Source organism: Engraulis encrasicolus, chromosome 21, assembly GCF_034702125.1.
Source record: "Engraulis encrasicolus isolate BLACKSEA-1 chromosome 21, IST_EnEncr_1.0, whole genome shotgun sequence".
Lineage (NCBI taxonomy): Eukaryota > Metazoa > Chordata > Actinopteri > Clupeiformes > Engraulidae > Engraulis > Engraulis encrasicolus.
The window spans coordinates 14917147-14936705 of record NC_085877.1 but is presented as its reverse complement, the minus strand read 5'-3'; the positions used below and the strand labels follow the sequence as shown (position 1 = coordinate 14936705).

Below are 19559 nucleotides of genomic sequence, written 5' to 3'. Positions count from 1 at the left end.
CTGGTGTTCTATTTTTTACACACACACACGCATGCACACACAAACACATACCGTATTTTTTGGACTATATGTCGCTCCGGAGTTTAAGTCGCAACGGCTCAAAAATGCATTTTGAAGATGAAAAAAACATACATACGTCGCACCGGACTAATCGTCGCACATTTTTGAAAGGTTATTTTATCCATGGAATCTATGTTGTGATAACTGGCGCATGGTAAGCTGCTGCTCAAAGACGGCATTGTTTTATAAACCAGCATCTGAAGCAGTGGCAACGCTTTCAGAGGTGGTGGTAATGCACCAACTAAGATGGTTTGCCAACCGCCATAAAACCACAAAAAGAAAAAGAAGAAGAAAACAGTGATAACGCACCATGTTGCCCTGTAGTCAGAACAACATTCAATTTTCGGCATTGTTTTGCGTTTGGACCGTGGGAGGGTTCGAGGCAACTTTGTTCCGTCTCCAGAGCACGCCTTTCTTTACCCCCTTTTCTGAGACTTCAGCCCATGACGGTATCAAAGGTGAGGGGGATTTCATCCATGTTGTGTAGCCTATGGCAGGTCACGTTTTGCTCGTTTGTCAGAAACTCGCTGAAATGACCGATTTTCACCTGGAAGTCGGCTGGCTGTCTTTAATAACACAGACGCTCGTTCTCGGATAGAGAGGCGATTGCGTTGCATAGCGCAAATAAATCCACGAGAGGGGATTGCATTGCATAACGCGATAAATCCACGAGGTCCCTGTCTTCCGCAAAAAGTCCTTCTCATTTCTTTGGCAATGTCATGGAGCCCGTAACAAGACCGTTAACTAGCAGCGCGCGCGTCGTTCGAGAACACATTTGTCCTGTATTCAGCTCTTCTTCTAGACGTGGGCCTTGAACCTTCAGATAGTTTTTTTTTTCACAACATGTACATTTTCCTCCGCTTTTCTCCAGTCCCCAAACAGTTATCCATTGCATCCAAACTTTCTTTCAGCTGCCCTATTGCCATTTTCGGCTGCATATTTAATTGAACTCAGCAGTAGGCTATATTAACTTCTTTTGGGTGGTATATTTCTATCCAGTCGTCATTGTAAATGCTATTTTTTGTTGTGGTAAGTTGTAACATTTTTTCTATCAGTGGTAGCCTATTAGGCAACACAACATAGGCCTAGTTGCGCACATAGTGCTCTCCCGTGGAGAAAAAAAACATATATATGTCGCACCAGAGTATATGTCGCATGTCCAGCCAAACCATGAAAAAAAGTGTGACTTGTAGTCCGAAAAATACGGTACACAATAATGCTCAGACATATACACATGTACAGACACACTTCATCACCATCATGGGAAAGGTCTATAGCTCTATAGCTCTATAGGTCTATAGGTCCTATACACTGTCACCAGGGGCGGAGCTATAGGCAGGGCAAGCAGGGCATTTGCCCTGGGGCCCAGGGCCCTCCTGTATTGGTGGTCTGGGCCCTATTGTGACCTTTGCCGTTTGTATGGGGAGTCCCGTCAGTGTCTTGCCCTGGGGCCCTGTGTGCCGTTGTTCCACCACTGAATGTCACGTTTTCTTTCTGTCACAGACAGGCACGTACACACAAAGCCAAAGATGCACATATGCAGTTATTAGCTAATGCCTTGACCCAGAAATAAACTTGCGCTGTGGTTGCTGATGTCACATCTTCGCTCTGTCTGACGTTCACACACCCACTCAAACCATTATCAGCTCTCTGTCTCTCTGTATCTCCGTCTGCTCTGTATGGTTCATGTGCACATCATTTGTCCTGCTGTCTATGTGTCTATCAGATATGCAAGCACACGCAAGCTCGCAAACACATGAACACACGCATACATGCCCGCACGCACGCAGGCACACGCCACACACACACACACAAATATGCACGCACACACACACACACACACACACACACACACACACACACACACACACACACACACACACACACACACACACACACACACACACACACACACACACACACAGCATATATATTCAGACACATATCACACAGCAAAGCTATAGAGATGGAACATAATTGTATAACTGTGGTGTGTGCATGAACACACAAGTACGCACGCACGCACACACACGCAAGTGCAGACTTCATACAGTAGGCTACTCCGATATTTCTGACAGTGATGCACACTATGCACTCACACATCAGGCCTGTGTGAAGTACGTAACTCCTGCAATCTGTCCTCTTGCCCCTCCAAGCCTTTGGCCTTTCTGTTCCATTTAAAACTTCGTCATATACTGTACAGTACTACTACACAGACATGCACACTACAGACTCCCCAATCAGTCATCCCACCCTTCTCCCTGTCTCCCAGCGCTATCCGTTTCCTAAACACGTAACTCATCCCACCCGCTGCCCATTGTTCATCAGAAAGCCAACATGAACTCCTGTGGCTCCATGAAGTCACTTGTCGCTCTTACAGACAGTTGAATGCACGCACGCACGCATGCACACACGCATGCACATACGCACGCACACATGCACACACACAGACACGCACACACACACACACGAACACACACACACACAGACACGCACACACACACACAAACACACAGACACACAGGTGGGGCACTCCATTTGACTCCCAGTTTTATAATAAAACGAAAGAATGTTACTGTGACCACTGTGGGTTTCCCAAAAATGGCTGCTTTCTGGGTATATTATAGTGGGGACATTCGTGTCAATCACACACGCACACACACACACACACACACACACACACACACACACACACACACACACACACACACACACACACACACACAGAGGCCATTTGAGACCTTTTTGCAGAAGCGCTCTAAATGTCCGCAGGTCACCACACCGCAGGGCCTGGAACAACGGCTCGCATATCAAGAAGGTCATCTGACCGAATCGCCTTTCATGCCAGAACTGAACTCACTGGTATCTTTTTACTAGTCAGTGGAAAAGAAAAAAAAAGAAAAAGAAGTTTGACGCTTCCTGTTCTTTCTCACCGTGTAATTTCCTCCCTGTAGTGTACAGCTCTTCCAGGCATCTCCTACCTCATCAATTTTGATGCAGAGGGACATTTTGTGTGTGTGTGTGTGTGTGTGTGTGTGTGTGTGTGTGTGTGTGTGTGTGTGTGTGTGTGTGTGTGTGTGTGTGTGTGTGTGTGTGTGTGTGTGTGTGTGTGTGTGTGTGTGTATTTAGAGTTGTATAGAAGTAGAAGTACTCTTACAGATGTAAGCTTAATTACTTAAACACTCGTTGTATGATATTACAAAGTTGATATCATGTCATACCACTAGTGTTGTAATTGCATCTGTCACAGTACTTCTTTTTCTACTCTATGCGTGTGTTTAAACAACGGACCAAAAAAAATGACCAAACTCTGCTCACTATATCCAGCATAATTGGGAGCTTCTTTATTTGGAAACAGATACCACATGTATCCATAGGATATTCAGTGAGCAGATTTTAGTTTTGTATAAAATTATAACTTTTGGATTGTGCTATGATAAACGTCTATCAGCCCAAATAAATAAGTGAAAATTTAGTGTGTGTGTGTGTGTGCGTGTGTCTGTGTCTATGTGTCTATGTGTCCCTATTGGTGATATTATACTTCAAAAAACAAAAATCAGTTTTCATATGCCTGTGCAAACCTGCAGAATACACACCCATGAACTTGCGCGCGCGCACGCACACACACGCACACGCACACGCACACACACACATGCACACACACACACACACACACACACTCTTTCTCCCACAGCATTATTGAGTCTCGCCTCAGGCTACTTCTCTTAAGCTTCTTTTTTGCTACATCTGTTCCTCTTAACAGCACCAGTATGTTCTGGCTTTCCTATTAAGTACAGGCAACTGCTGCAGGGTTTAAAAAGTGACAGCTTTAGTTATGTAACTTTAACCTAAGGAAGCCCTCAGGCGAGATTTTTGTGTAAAACTGTGTCCTATCTGCATGGAATACACGTGACCAAACGTATGCGGCAGAATCTGTTCCATTAAATTATTTCCATTAGACGTGACAAGTTGTCCTTTTGTCATTTGCCTTTTTCAAAAGTCACATTGCTCGCGTTGACATTAGCATTGACAGCTGATGGATTAGCATTGATTAGCATAGATAGCGTAGATAACGGAACAAAAGTAAGGTCTACGGATTGAATGTGGACGTACTGTATGTAAACTTTTGAGTGCACCATGATGGTCGCACAGTCGCTTGCAATTACGAGCAGGTGTAAGAGTTGATCTAACATGCCAGGGGCAGGTTGACATGACAAGAGTGTTTCTCATTTTGCTAATGCTGTTCCTCTTCCCTCCATCATCACATTTATAACAACTACATGTCAACCTGATAAGGTCACCAAGTCCAGGACCTCCTAGTACACCATTGCTCAGGGATTACAAAATGAATGATGGTATTATGTGGTGTGCCAACCTTTTCCCCTTTCTGTGAGCAGCAGAAGTTTGGTCTACAGATCAATGGCGTTTTCAACCTCACGTCCCATGGGTGAAGGCTACAGAGGAAAGGTCCCTACACACTGCCCTCATTTGCAGTTTAATTGCAACGTGCTGGTCAACAGACCATCATCAGTGTAAAGTTGTTTTTTTGCCGTTTTAGACTTTATTTAGATAGTCAATAGATAGTCGAAGATGGAAACAGCAAACCAGCGGAAGAGAGATATGGGGTGGGACTGAAAAATTATGACCCAGGCCATATTCGAACCCAGGTTCCCCCATGGGCATGCAAGCCACAGAGCCCCTGTCATTGGTAAACTTTACATTAAGTTTTACGTTAAGTTGCCTGAAGCTGGTCTGTTGACCGCAACGCTGTAGTTACACTTTGCAAATTAGTAGGGTTTCTACGATCTCATCTCTTGTAACATTGACTCTGTGGATATCCAACACACCTGACCAAAGGTGTGCAAGAAACCTTCGAAAATAGGTTTGAATCCCATCAGTAGAAAGAATGTGTGAAGGAGTCAATAACTAATACCCTAATGATTTTAGGCTATTGGTTATTTCCTGCCTTCTCGTCCATGGCCTCAGTGTACCCGAACAAGGCATCTAACCCCACATTACCCCCTGAACCCAAATAACATGTCTGTAACTTTTAACCTGCTTGTGAAAAGTCATTTTTGTACTGTTACGGTAATAATACGCAGGGCAACATTCTGAGCAGTGTTGCCAAGCAACAACATGATTAGCTCCTAATTTTTATTATGAAATAACTAAGTTGTCTGCTGCTGATCCAAGCTCTATTGATAGTGTTTGAAGTGTTGTGGTGATAAACGGTTTAAACAACATGTCATAGCATTATTGCCCAGAAGCATTGCTCAAAAATGTGTCCTGTGTATCAGCAGGCATAGTTTCACAACTGCGGATGTGTATGTGTATGGCTGTGACGCTATATCATGTATGGGTGATTGTGTGCGATCTGATATGTACATTTGAGATATGTGGGTGTGTGGGCTTTTACCTTAATTTTTTATCGCTTTACTGATCAAGTGCTCAATTTCGTTGCGCTGTCTACACTATGACAAATGAAATGTATTTTTCAGTGCATTCTACTCTATATCAGGCGTGCAATATAAATGCAATGTGTAAATGCTGTATGCTGCCATCACAACAGAACTCTTTGCAGCAGCTGGAGGAGGACCCGGTCTTCAACCCGCTCTGCCTGAGCACCACCCTCTACCAGCACCTCCGCATGCGCGGCCTCTCCTCCCGCCCGGCACACCCTTACCGCCGCCAGAACCAGAACCAGGCCCAAGCTCAGGCCCAGAGCCAGTTCCAGAACCAGGCGTATGGCGGAGGCTGGGTGAGTCCCGTCACCGCAAGGCAGCAGCAGCAGCAGCAGCGCAGAGAGCCTCATCGGCCACCAGAGGGCTCTATGGGCCGACAGGTCAGGACTAGAGAATCACCACCCAGCTGTATGAAGTAGAAGCAGAAATACTCTTACAGATGTAATTACAACACAATAGTGGTGTGATATTACATGGATTCAACTTAATAATGTCATCCTACCAGTGTTGTAATTACATTTGTAAAAAGTACAGTTCTACTTCTACTTTATACAACTCCGCTCAGCACCCAGTGCACCTCTTCTCTTCTCTTCTCTTCTCTTCTCTTCTCTTCTCTTCTCTTCTCTTCTCTTCTCTTCTCTTCTATTATCTCCTCTTGTCTTGTCTTGTCTTCACTTGTCTTGTCTTCTTTTTCCTCTCTTCTCTTCTCTTCTCCTCTCTTCTCTTCTCCTCTCTTCTCTTCTCTTCTCTTCTCTTCTCTTCTCTTTTCAGGTCAGGAACAGACCTGAGCAGATCTCTTTTTTCACTTAAGATGGGGTACCTAGATTAGAAGAATATTTATTTTTCTGACATTTCTTTTTTATATCTTCCTACTTCTTTTACACTGTAACTCTCTGGTCCTGTCTTTGTATGTATGTCGTCTATTTATATTTGTACATGTTGAATGTGTGATACTGTGCTGCTGAGACACATGAATTTCCCTATCGTAGGATAATAGAGGGCATATTTACTTACTTACCTATTTACTACAATAGTAGTGCCCACCTCTTGCTTCTCTCTTTCCTTCTCTTTTCTTTTTCCCACAGTTCGGACTCTACCAGTAGAGGTCCCCCCTCTCCCCCCCCTCTTTCTCTCTCCTCCTGTTATTCATCCTCTCCTCTTCTCTCCTCTGTTACTCCCATAACTATTGCCTCTTCCTCCTCTCCGTTTCCCTTCGTCCTCTTCTTCCCTCCACCTCTCTCTTCCTCCTCTTGCCTCCTTCTCTGCCCTTTCCCTCACCACACAAGCCGTTCTGCTCTTCCTCCTCCTCCTCCTCTTCCTCCTCCTCCTCCTCTCTCTCTCTCCTCCTCTCTGCTCGCCTCGTCACTACAGCCCTCCTCTCTAGCCCTCCCTCTAACAGGGTCTTTCAGACGAAAGGAGAAAAAAAGGAGGAGGGAGAAAGGGGAGCAGTAGTGCTTCAGCGACTTGGTGTTTGTGTTTGGCATTGTGTGGACAGACGTGAGGGGAATGTAGACTCCCTCTCTCGCCACCACGCAGAATGCAGAATGGTCACTCCACAGTAGAGTAGTTTAGTCCCCCTTCTCTCCCCTCGGTGAAGACGGCCAGGTGTGTGGACTGAGTGTGTGTGTGTGTGTGTGTGTGTGTGTGTGTGTGTGTGTGTGTGTGTGTGTGTGTGTGTGTGTGTGTGTGTGTGTGTGTGTGTGTGTGTGTGTGTGTGTGTGTGTGTGTGTGTGTGTCCTTTTCTTTCTGTATAGGTGTGTGGGCGTGCACTGTGTGTGTACACTAGTCGTGTACTGTGACATTATGTGACATGGAACAGGGAAGTTCGAGCCTGCTGTGCTGTGCTGTGCTGTGACAGGCGAGAACGAGAACGACTGTTGCACCAAGTTGCTTAACACCCACGCAGATATGGAGCGCACTCACAGGAACACACTGACACTGACACTAACACACTGGTAGCCTCTCTGTTCTCTCTTGAGGGGGAGGCAGAATTGAAGTGCAAGTACTACACAGACAGACACACACACACACACACACACACACACACACACACACACACACACACACACACACACACACACACACACACACACACACACACACACACACACACACGTAATGAAAGTTGCTATCTTCTCCAGTCCACCTCAGAGTGCAAGAACGCGCACACACACAAATGGTCAGACACACACACATGCAGACACGGACATTGACTCTGATATTTGTAATAATGGCCTCTGTTGTCCTCTCTATTGGCAACCTCTTTTATGAAACATAGAGGGAGGTAAAATTAAAATTGAAGAACACACTCACAGACATAGACAAACATACACTTGTAACTGCTGGCTCTGTCTTCTCTGGTCTACCTTTGATATGAAAAATAGAGGTAGCCTACCGTGGCCTAACGGTAGGGCACTAGGTTACAATGCCGGCTACCCAGGTTCGATTCCGGCCTGGGTCATTAGCCAGTCCTTTCCTGTCTCTCTCTCCCCATCCACTTGCTTCCTGTCTCTCTGACTCTCCTGTCTCTCACTGTCCTATCATAAATAAAATGTAAAAAAAGAAACACACACAAAAAGAATATACAACACACACACACACTTCTAATGGAAGGTTCTGTCTCTAGTCTACCTTAGGAATGAAATATAGAGGTAGAACACACACAAAAAGAATACCTACGCACACGCACATACACACATGGCTGGTCATCATAATATTTACTGGGCCTCCTGCTGCATAGTAGTAGTCAGTCACACCACGCCAACACAAGCAGCATAAGTCTGACCTACTGTAGATTTGGGGTCAGGGACAAAATGACTCAGGCATCGTGACTCTTGTCTCTTGTTCTTGCTATTGGGGGCAGCTGTGGCCTCATGGTTGTAGAGAATTGGTCTTAGATTCAGGTGCTTGCAGATTTGAACCCCATATCGGCTGAGATGAAATGTTGTGTCCGTCTCCGGGTCAAGGCAGTTGGCTAAGGCAACATACCATTAGACCGGGGACCTGTGTTGGGAGTTCGACCTGAGGTTATTTCCAGATCCTTCCCAAGCTTTCTGTCCATATAGCACCCCCCACCACCACCACCACCACCACCCCACCCCGTCTCTCTCTCTCTCTCTCTCTCTCTCAAACTTTCCTATCTGAATAAGAAATGTGTAAAAGCCAAAAAATATATCTACAAAACTGTGCCAACTCTGTTAATCAACGCTTGAATTCCATATATCAATCATGGCTGAAGTGCTCTTGAGCACCAAACCTCATATTGCTCCAAGGACTGTAAGTAATACTTCATGTCTTTAACTGCAAGTCAGCTGAGTGTTGTAAAGTAATGTTGTGTTACGATTGTAGTTCTCTCTGGACGTCAAACGGACAGTGTGAAATGGCGTGATTGACTTTTTTCATGGTTCATTTCCTGCCAGATATGGCCTCATCACTGCAGGCCTTGCGAGCAGGGCATTTGGCAATGGTGACAGAGTGATTGCGACGGCGGTTGTGTAAGATCACCCTGAAAAAACAATGTTGTGGCTGCTGGTTGGTTGGTCTGTGGCATGTAGTGACTTTCATCATCCACTTTTTTTCTCCGCTTCCCACTGCCCAAAGAAGGGACGGTGACTAGGCCTTATTGGTCGAGTCAAACATTCTTATACACATGTACATACAGTATATGCGCACGCACACGCACACACACACACACACACACACACACACACACACACATATGAACACACACACACACACACACACACACACACACACACACACACACACAGAAACATACACGCGAAAACACACACACACACACCAGCATAATCATTCTCACTCTGTCCTCTGTCACTCTTGCTTTTTACGTCCAGTTTGCTTACATGCACATACGCATGCTGTTTAATACTGATTGTCTACAGGCCTTACTGGAAAGGATACCCCTCCTTTCTCTCTCTCTCTCTGTCTCACACTCACTCACTCACTCACTCACTCACTCTCTCTCTCACACACACACACACACACACACACACACACACACACACACACACACACACACACACACACACACACACACACACACACACACACACACACACACACACACACACCTTGTTGGCCAGACTTCAAGGCCTTCCCCCAGTCATTGCAGCCTGAACGTGTACGAATCTTCCAGATCTGTCAGTGTCCCTCGCTAGCTTTTCACTTTCCTTCCGTCAGCAGTTTCTTTTCTCTTCTCATTGGTTCTTCTTTCCATGACCCCTTTTTATTACACTACTCTCTGGTTGTGTATCCATCTCTCACACACACACACACACACACACTAGTCATATGCAGACAGTCTCACTCTCACACGCACTCTTACTCTCTGTCTCTCTCCTTCGCTGGCCTCTTTCACATCCTAATTCTGTGTGTGTGTGTGTGTGTGTGTGTGTGTGTGTGTGTGTGTGTGTGTGTGTGTGTGTGTGTGTGTGTGTGTGTGTGTGTGTGTGTGTTTGTGTGTGTGTGTCTCATCAGCAGCCTCAGGGACGTCAGTCTCAGCAGGGTCGGGCGAGGGCGACCGTTGCTCCCCTCCCGCCCTCCTCCTCCTCTTTGGGTCCCCCACCAGCCAAGATGTCACGGCCCTCTCTCACCTTCCGCAAGCCCGGTCCCATGGCCACCAAACCCCCTGCCTCCTCTCTCCTGGCTGAGCTGGAGGACGATGATGACGACGACCTGATTATGATGCTCTAGTTGTCTGATGATGCTGCTCCGTCCTCCTCTGCAGGTGAGATGGATGTCGTAGCCCCCTAACGCACGGCGTTCAACCAGTGGAACGCTGTAAGTCACTGAAAAAAGCTTTTTTTTAAAAGGACCATAGTACTACACCACATTGACAGTGCATAGAGCCTTTAGTAATACATTACGTCATTGCCATTCTGGAAGCAGCTACCATAATTACATAATTATAAATACAGGTGGTGTGTCTTACTGTGGAAACTCTCATCATAACCTTACATTTTGTTTTTGTCTTTTTGCGCAATAATGCTTGGGCCTTGGTGACATGCATACATTTTTTTTTCTCCACGTTTTCATATTTTGATCCCGTTTACACAGCGTGGATTTTAAAAATCGTCACTGTGACAGGTGTGGTTTACAAAACTCTGGCTCTAAAAATGGTTCTGTTGTTTACAAAAATGTAATGTAAACACGGTCTTAAACAGGGTCTTCAGGTGAGATGACTGTGCATGTACATGTATAACACCCATATTGTAATGCCTTTGTAATGTTTAATCTAGAGCACATGTGCTACAGACTTGACCTTGGAATGAGATGTTCACGTCAGTAACTTGAACCAAATTTCACTTTGGAAATGATCATTAAGGATGTATTCAAGATACAGTACTTCAACATATTTTCCTAAGATGAAGAGGCAAATTTAAACAGAATACAGTATCCTCTCTATATTAGACAATAATGAACTCTGACAGTACAAACGGTTTTGCTGATAGGATCCTCTCCTTTGCATGTATATAGATCAAGCACACATACTCAGGTATGTAGTGTGCCAGGCCTCATCACCTTAAGTATGAAATCTCTTATTTAGTTCAGCATAATTCCTCTCTTTGAGAGGGAGTGTGAGTAAGACACGCTGAATTGTTCTTTTACACACACACGCACACACAGACACACATGCACCAGCGAACATTCACTCACTCACATGCACATACACTCACGCCAGTGAACATACACACATACACACACACGACAGAACACACGCAACAGCAAGCACTCACTCACTCAGCAGTACAGCTCAGCACAGCTGCGAAACATTAGCTCGCACGCGGACAAAATACTTCATTATGTCGGAAGAAAGAGGGAGAGGAGAGTGGGGTGGGGGGCATGGTGTACTCCAGCACCCAGACACCGTAAAACAAGACAGCTCCCCCCCCGTACACTCATGCAGTATCTCCGTTGATCTGTTGACAAAGACGAGAGCTCAGCAAATCCCCCATTAATTAACCCAGGTCTTTTATCTTCCCATAAACATCAGACAGTTTTATGGCGTTACACAGCCTCCCCAATACTCCCTCGCCATGGAAGGGCAGAGGCTGTACGCAGGGGCGGATCTAACCAAGTTTTGGGCCCAAGGTAAAATATAAACATGGGGACCTTAAATATTATTGTATAGACATACAAAATGCTGTGTTTTGGTGCTATTTTAGTGTTTTGTCTCATATATATCTTTGATTACTTTCCATACTGTAAATGACAGATTAAGATCAAGCATATTTTTTGTGTGTTTACCGCGACTGGTGTGACGGTTGGGGACCCTATGGAGGAGAAATTTGGTCGGGGCCCCAGGCAATTGCCTAGGTTTGCCTAATGGAACGTCCTTCTCTGGCTGTAAGGGGGTCTACTGAAGGGGGGAGGTCTTATGTACTGCATGTGGTGTTATTGCAGCTACTGCGCTGCAAGTGCAAAAGAAAGGGAAGGTTTTTTCCTCTGACAGTGTTTTCTCCCCCACTTCGCTTCATAACCGGAGGGGGGAAAATGCTGAGGCAAGCGAGAGAGAGAGAGAGAAAAAAAAAACGCAAATAAAATGAGGAACCACAAACAATAAAACAGAAATGTTTTTATGCACCGACAAAAAAAATGTGGAGCGAAGCAGCAAGTAAGTTCTCCTCTGGCTCGCTCGCTTGCTTGCTCTCTCCAGACTGAAGGAAAGGACAGGGGTGGGGGGGTGGGAGGTGTAGGGAGGTAGTGTATCACGGATATGACGACAGCAGAAGAGGAAATGGTAAGTGAAGTGAAAGAGTCGAGGGTTTTATCACTCGCTCTTTTGTTGTTGTCTCTCTTTCCCTCTCTCTGTCTCTTTCTTTCTCTCTCTCACATGCTGTCCTCTCTCTCCCTCATTTTCTCTCTCTTCTCTCTTCTCTCTCTCTCTCTCTCCCTCCTCTTTTTCTCTCTCTCTTCTCTTTTCTCTCTCTCTCTCTCTTTCTCTCTCTCTCTCTCTATCTCTCTCTCTCTCTCTCCCCCTCTCCCCTCCTGACCTCCAGGCTCATGGTCAAAGGACTCCACTGTGCTCTGGGACTATGGGCACCACAGGGCTATAGAGAGAGATGGAAAAAAGAGGGAGAGAGAGAAACCAGAAGAGAAAGAGACTATCTATTCCATTTGTCCCAGAACCCATTGCAAAGAAATGGACTAAAAGTCACTGGTAACTTGGGTCGATATGGGGGTGGTAGTTTGGGACCGTTCACTGCAGCTGAGAGTGCAGGACTCATCAAAGCTGCTCCTACCGCCTCTGTACCTCATAGCCTCCACACAAACACACACACACACACACGGTCATTAGCTGTACCGCCATTCCACCCACCATTTGCTCCTTTTACACACTGAAGCACACTGACGAACACACACACTGACGCACGCATACACACGCATACACACACACAGGTCCACTCATTAGCTGTAACGCAATTCCACCCACTATCCGCTGCCCACACCACTGCCGCGCACACACACAGACAGTCGCACGTCATGGCTCCTGCGCTGGGTTGTGTATTCACACGTTCATTCATACGCATATTTTCGTGCATCAGCATCACCCCTCAAAGTGCCACGCAGAGGTGACAGAATGATACGACGTCACACACGGGGTGACATTTTAATGTCAGACCAATTTTTTTTGAGTGTGTCTGTTTCTTGTTTTTTTTAACACCCCACACCAACCTCGCTAGGCTGCACCTCCTATTGACGCAACACCTTCGGCGGCGTTGCTTCTTCGAATCGCGATTGCAAGTCTATGATAATCAGGCAAGTTTCATTTGCTGTTTTGCTTCCTCACCACCACCAGAGTCTTGATAAAACCTTAATAGAGAAAGCACTCTGTACCTCGTTGATGGTGCCAACATGTGTTCTCCCTGGAGAGGTTCAGTGAGGGGAGCCGAGAGCGGCTCAAGGCATCGTTTCAAGCAGCGGTTCCCAAAGAAGGGGCGAGGACAGAAGGGATTGTTTGCATTTAAAGTTCTTGAATACATGCGTTCGTATGCAATGTATTGGATAGTAACGGTATTCACTTGTATGGTTAATAAATGCATTATCTTTTCCTGTCAAGTTCAAATCTAGCAATATTAATGGACAAAAAGGTTTTGCCATGTGGTATATGGGGGGGGGGTCATGAAAATATTCTTAGGTCCAAAAGGGGGTCCCAGCAGAGAAAAGTTGTAGATGGTATAAACACCAACCTCCTAAAAAAGTGGGTGGGGTGGGGGGTTGGAGGTCAAGAGGGTGAAGTAGGGGATGGGGGATTGAGGGCCAGAGAACTGAACAGCGAGATCAAGTATAGAACAATTAACATATGTGGGTAGATGACGTGACGTGTAAATTTTGCTGCCGCAGGCTCTTAAGATTAAGTAAATTCATGCTTTCAAAATTGTCAATGCTTTAAATGATTAAACTAATGTCTTTGTTGTGAAAAAGTAATGTGTAATAAATCCAGAGCTTAAATAAGTATACTTAATTTTGAGTCAAATGTCACATTTGTCCTATGGTGTGACTGTCGCAAGCCTGGTTCTCCATATTAAAACATTTTTAAATAAATAATCCAAACTCAGTCATTTGTCTAAACAACCCTGGCATGTTTTTCAAGGTGTCTATTTTAGCAAGTGGCAATGCTTATTTTTTTTCCTGTTTTTCTGAGACCGTATGGACTTGGAAACTTTGTCACAGAAAACAATGTCCTGTGGTGTGACATCATATTTTTGGTTAATTCTGTGGATAATTATCTATTGTTGAAGCTCCAGCGGTACATAAATTGTGACTTTAGACCCTTAAGAAGCCAATGGCAAGGGTGGATTTTAGGTTTTTCTCTCAGAGTTCTTCAATCAATCAATTATGTTTTGCTACCACAAGATGTATTAGTTTTGTAGTCCTTTGGTGTGACAGCCAAAAAACATTTTGACAATAGTGTATATTTTTCATATTTTTTTCTTATGTAGATGTATGAAAATGCATCTTACTAAAAAGTCCTATGGTGTGATGGTAAAAGTCCTATAGTGTGACACTTTGAAGTATCACACCAAAGGACAAGCAGGTCACACCAAAGGACTAGATATCTGAGAAATAGGTTTTAAAACAACTGGTTGTACATTTTTTGTTTATTTTGTTGTTTGACTAGATAAATATTGTGTATTCAAATGAATTATTCCTTTATTTGCCATTGGAATTTATACTTTGATGCATTGTTGATGAATATCCCCTGAAGACGCGGCTTTCTAAATTTGTTGTTACCCGTATGGTAATGACCAAGTCGTGGTGCATTGCTAGAGGGCCTGTGTTGTGTCATAGTATTGTAGTGCTATGGTAGTTACATTTCAATGACTATTACAGCGTGCCCAAGGCCGGTTCTGGCTTATCTGGTGCCCTAGGCGAGTTTGAGTTCTGGCGCTCGTCACTCGTCCCGCCCCCTTTCTCAGAACTGTCTGTTTATTGGTTCACAGACTTCCTAGAGACAGTTGGAAGTGATATTACTATTGGCTGAGGGGCGCTTTGCCGTGAGGAGCGCTTTCGCCACGCTTTGTTGATTGCGACTTCATAAAAAAACCTTCATATCGCAAAATTACGCATCGGAGAGCGCATTTCGGCGCTCCTTCTTCACATGGCGCTCTAGGCCAGTGATTCTCAAACTTTTTCAGAGTGAGGACCACTTTGTCCCCCCAAAAATGTTCAGGGACCACCTGCCAACCGAAATGACAGTTGACGGGTGCTAATTTGACACTGCTAATTTCAATGCAGATCACTTATTTTTTATGCGGCTATTGTGATTAAAATAAGACTTCAGCTATGCTTATCTTTTTAATAATGTTACAAACAAAGCCTACTGCTAGCTTGTCTTGCAAAATTAGAAATCCCCATACGGACCACCTGAGCTGTGTCGCGGACCACCAGTGGTCCCCGGACCACACTTTGAGAATCACTGCTCTAGGCGACCGCCTAGCCGGCCTATGCTTAAAACCGGCCCTGAGCGTGCCACTGGAGGTACGGCGCGCATTAAGGGGATATTTGCTGTTGATTCTAGATACTGTCAAAGGATATAAAATGTCATTAATGGTGCTTTGAAACCATAAAATACAACGGTAACAGTGAAGGAAAGATGGGTGAGAGAGTATAGAGAAGTATAGATGAATAAAGTATGCTGTGGAGAGCTCAATATAACATAAATGTGCTGTCCAGTTTGAGATACCAAACAGGCACTGGCCACTACACACTACAGGTTCACTGGTGTGACAGTCATAGCATACCTACAAAGAGGGTGAGGTGTGATGGTCATGCCAACGTCACACTTCAGTATGAGTCTTATGAGCTCTGCAGGTTAAATTTAATGACCGCATGGCTGTCATTAAGTGTTACGATAGGCTGATAATCTATGACTTAAAGATTTATAAGCATAAAGTGTAGGTCAATATTGACTACAACATTACATTATGATCAAAAGACAAAATAATCATGTTGATACATTTGTTTCTGGCTCAGTTTTGCATTTCTGTCCTTTAGTGTGACATGAATGTCCTACGGTGTGACATTTTTAAAACGCTCAAATATTTGTTTGAGCTTAACAATAAATTTGATAAACACTGAAAGTTGCTTTAGGGAAGAACAAATTATCATCCCTGAAATGTTAGTATAAATTCGGACAATTTTGAACATTTAAAAAGAAAGATATCCCTATATTTCCTCGAAGGTTTCTAATAAGCTCACCTCTAATGGGAAAAAAAATCCTTAGATGGTTATTTCTCATTAAATTAAGACTTTAAAAAAATTAAATAAATATGAAAAGTGTAACAATGTTCATGAAACTCCATCAAGCCATTTCTACATTACTTAACATATTTATTTCTTAATGTCACACCAAAGGACATATTTTCAGCAAATTGCTTTATCAACGTAAATAAATAATCAATTAATAGACCAACATTGTGACCACTTGGATTTTTTGAAAGATTAATTGCTGCACTATGTAGACATATACTTTTTTCCCTCATAAACAATGTTTTGTAAAAAAAAAACCCGTTTTTTTCTGCCTAACTGTCATCTACCCATCTACCAGCCCTCCAGAAAGGCAGTAAAGGCAGCACAAGGCATCGTTGAAAGACACACACCCATTTTTGGGGGGTGGGTGGGGGGTGTTGAGGCAGAGAAGTCATCCGTGAACACGGCCCCCACCTGCCCCCTTACAAATGGAATGCAGTGGGTTGTGGTGGTATAGAAATGAACTGTCAAGTACAGAAAGACTAACATATCTACCAGCCCTCCAAAATCATGCAAGGCCAGGTTTACATAAATTCCACACACTAAGGACAGAGGTTACCCCTCGGGAAAGCATGCCATCGCTTTCAGTCAGCCGACTTCAGTTGGTTCTACTCGATGACTACAGTACAGTAAAAAATACCACAAATGCTGCAAAACAAAAGAAAATCATTAGTAAATTCCATCCAGATTTTTTAAAAGCCCAGAAACCACAACATAAAAAATATTGGTTGAAGAAGCAAAATAGTATTTCTGCAATGTGCGTATGTCTGGTCATTAAAGTATCCACAATAGTAAAAATGAAAGGCAAAAAATGCAATTAACTGTGCGGTTACTATGTGCATGTATGAGAGAGTGAGGTTACTTTTTGCATGTATGAGAGAGCATGATGTGCGTGAGAGAGACAGTGATTGTATTCTGTCGGATCTAAGAGAGAGAAGTGACTTTTGTTACTGTTTGTCTCTCCACAGCTATCCACTGCTAGAAGGAGAGCGAGCAGCATGCTGAGCCCATGAACCCAGAGAGACCAGTCTTCCGGTACAGTACTACTTCTCATCTGCTCTCCATCCCTCTCTCGCGCGCACTGTGTAGGAGTTCATCAGGCCGTCCCAGAGCGCTGTTGTGGTTTCACAGTTATTGGTCCCACCTCATGAAGGAAAGTCCACTCACTGGCCTACCCTCCTTGTTCTTATTGTTAGTGTTCCCATCCATTCAGTATTATTTATCTATCTATTTATTAATGTATTTATTGAAAGAGAATCTTTTTTTATCAATTCTCTATTTATAAGAGCGATGTTGTTGCAAGATGTTTTTTAATTGACTTAAGGCTGAATCCATTTGCTGTTGGAGCCATTGGAATAAAATCCCTAAGCCGCTGACCTGTGTCTGACTTTCCCGAACAAGCATGGTCCTTCCTCAAAGAACATTGTGTAGAACAACGTAAATAAGGATTGCTCAAAGGTTTTGTTTGACAGCACACACACCCTCAGAGGCACATATGCACACACACACACACACACACACACATACACACACACACACACACACAAATGTACACAAAGGCGTTGGACGGCAAGTTCGTACTGCAGCCTTGACTCAATCTTTGTTGAAAACGTAGGCGGAATGTCAGGGTGGGATATGGAATGACTTAATTTCTTTTCCCCTCTCACAAACGTTCTGATAGACCTTGAAGCTCAAAATAGAAACGTGCAGCTGCATTGGAGTTGCCCCTCCAAGCATCTAAATACCTTTCTCAGCACTCCCCAAACTATCTCTGAACATTACACAGGCGTTACCAAACATTCCATATGCGTAACCTCAGTACAAAACCAGCAGCGTTTTGTCAACTAATGAGCTTGACGCATTAGATTTTTAGGAAACACCTGGTCCAACACAACAGAACAGAGTGAAGGAGACAGTTTGTTTCGAATTAGGAAATAGGCCTATGTAGTAGTGCCACTTGTCAAACTAGCAAAAACAGTATGTCAGTAGTTCTGTGCAACTGTGATGCCAGCAACATGCTTCATAACTTAACGAGTAGATTCTACATCAACAAGGGTGAATCATAATGTTTCTGGTGTGGTTTTCACGATGTACTTCTGTGGTCTTCACAATACCACATCGGATGTAAGAGGAAACAGTGTCATTGTAGCAAATGCCTTGATGTGCCCAAAAAAAAAATATTCCTGGCTGAAGGTCCAGCTGATCCACCAGTTGTGTCACATGGTTCCGTACAGTCTGACACACACATTGTCCCTGTTTATCAACCCCCCTAGCCCCCCTCCTATTCTTTTCCCGTCTTTGTCTCAAAAAGGACACAACAGTCTCCAATCGTCAGACTCTGAAAGCCGACATGTATTCAAGTCTCCAGACAGAAGAAGCCAAATTTGGAGAAATTAGTTTGGGCCAGCCAAGTTTCTTTTTTTTCCTCACGTCCTTTCCAGCCAATATCAGCTGAAATGCCAGTTGCAGTTTTATGCACTACAGTCAAATATTGACTTATAAAATTTCCGCTACTGGTAGACGAAGGTGTATAAAGTAAAAATAGAAGTAGCCTACTGTTACAGTGCATCTACCTCATTAGGTTCAGTGGAATAACTGATGTAACAATTTTGTATTAACATGTACTAGTGTTGTAATTAAATCATTGACTGTAGGCCTACTTCTACTTCATACAACGTTGCTGGCAGATGACATTCTGTAAAAGGGGACGTTGTACCAGAAGGAAATAATTCATAGTGGTAGAGATTGTTGGAGCGACTCGAAGAACAAAGTTCATTTTCACGCTGTGCAAAAGTTAAATCAGCGAGTCAGGGTAATAACTGTCCGTCTAAAGGTCGCAGTGGGGGAGGCGACGCTGTAAAAGCAGACCAAAACACTTCCTTGTCACATTTCGTGACATTTTGAGCTACGACATTAACACCTCTCTTTCCACCCACACAGTGTTTACAAACAGCTGCTGTCTACATGCTCTCTGGAATGTCTGTCTCACTATAAACTGCTAATGCGTGATCACTTTGTGTAGACTAAGATTAAAATGTTATTATTGAAATAATTGTAACTCTTGCACTCAGAACTTTATAGTTGTACACTTAACACTCAAGTTTCCACATGCCAGAATTGAATTTGTGCAGATTAAATACCTACGAAGCTGTTTGGCAAACAATGAAAATACAGTAACAAATTACATGAGCAGGAAAAACAGTGTATAATGCAGATGGTTTATTTTTATGTTCTGTTTTTATCTGCAGGAGAAATCCGGGGTAG

At 43.9% G+C, this 19559-nt stretch overlaps 1 protein-coding gene across 1 annotated transcript in view; it reads left to right on the top strand.

Moving 5' to 3' along the window:
• The window catches only part of m1ap (meiosis 1 associated protein), a 78796-nt gene extending 61128 nt beyond the window's left edge, over positions 1-17668 (top strand). Inside the window, exons 9-11 of the mRNA XM_063186269.1 lie at positions 5630-5902; positions 10020-10269; positions 17264-17668. Coding sequence (XP_063042339.1) covers positions 5630-5902; positions 10020-10235 — 489 coding nt within the window. The 3' untranslated portion in view covers positions 10236-10269; positions 17264-17668. The remainder of the gene's footprint in view (positions 1-5629; positions 5903-10019; positions 10270-17263) is intronic.
• The last annotated feature ends 1891 nt before the right edge of the window (positions 17669-19559 follow it).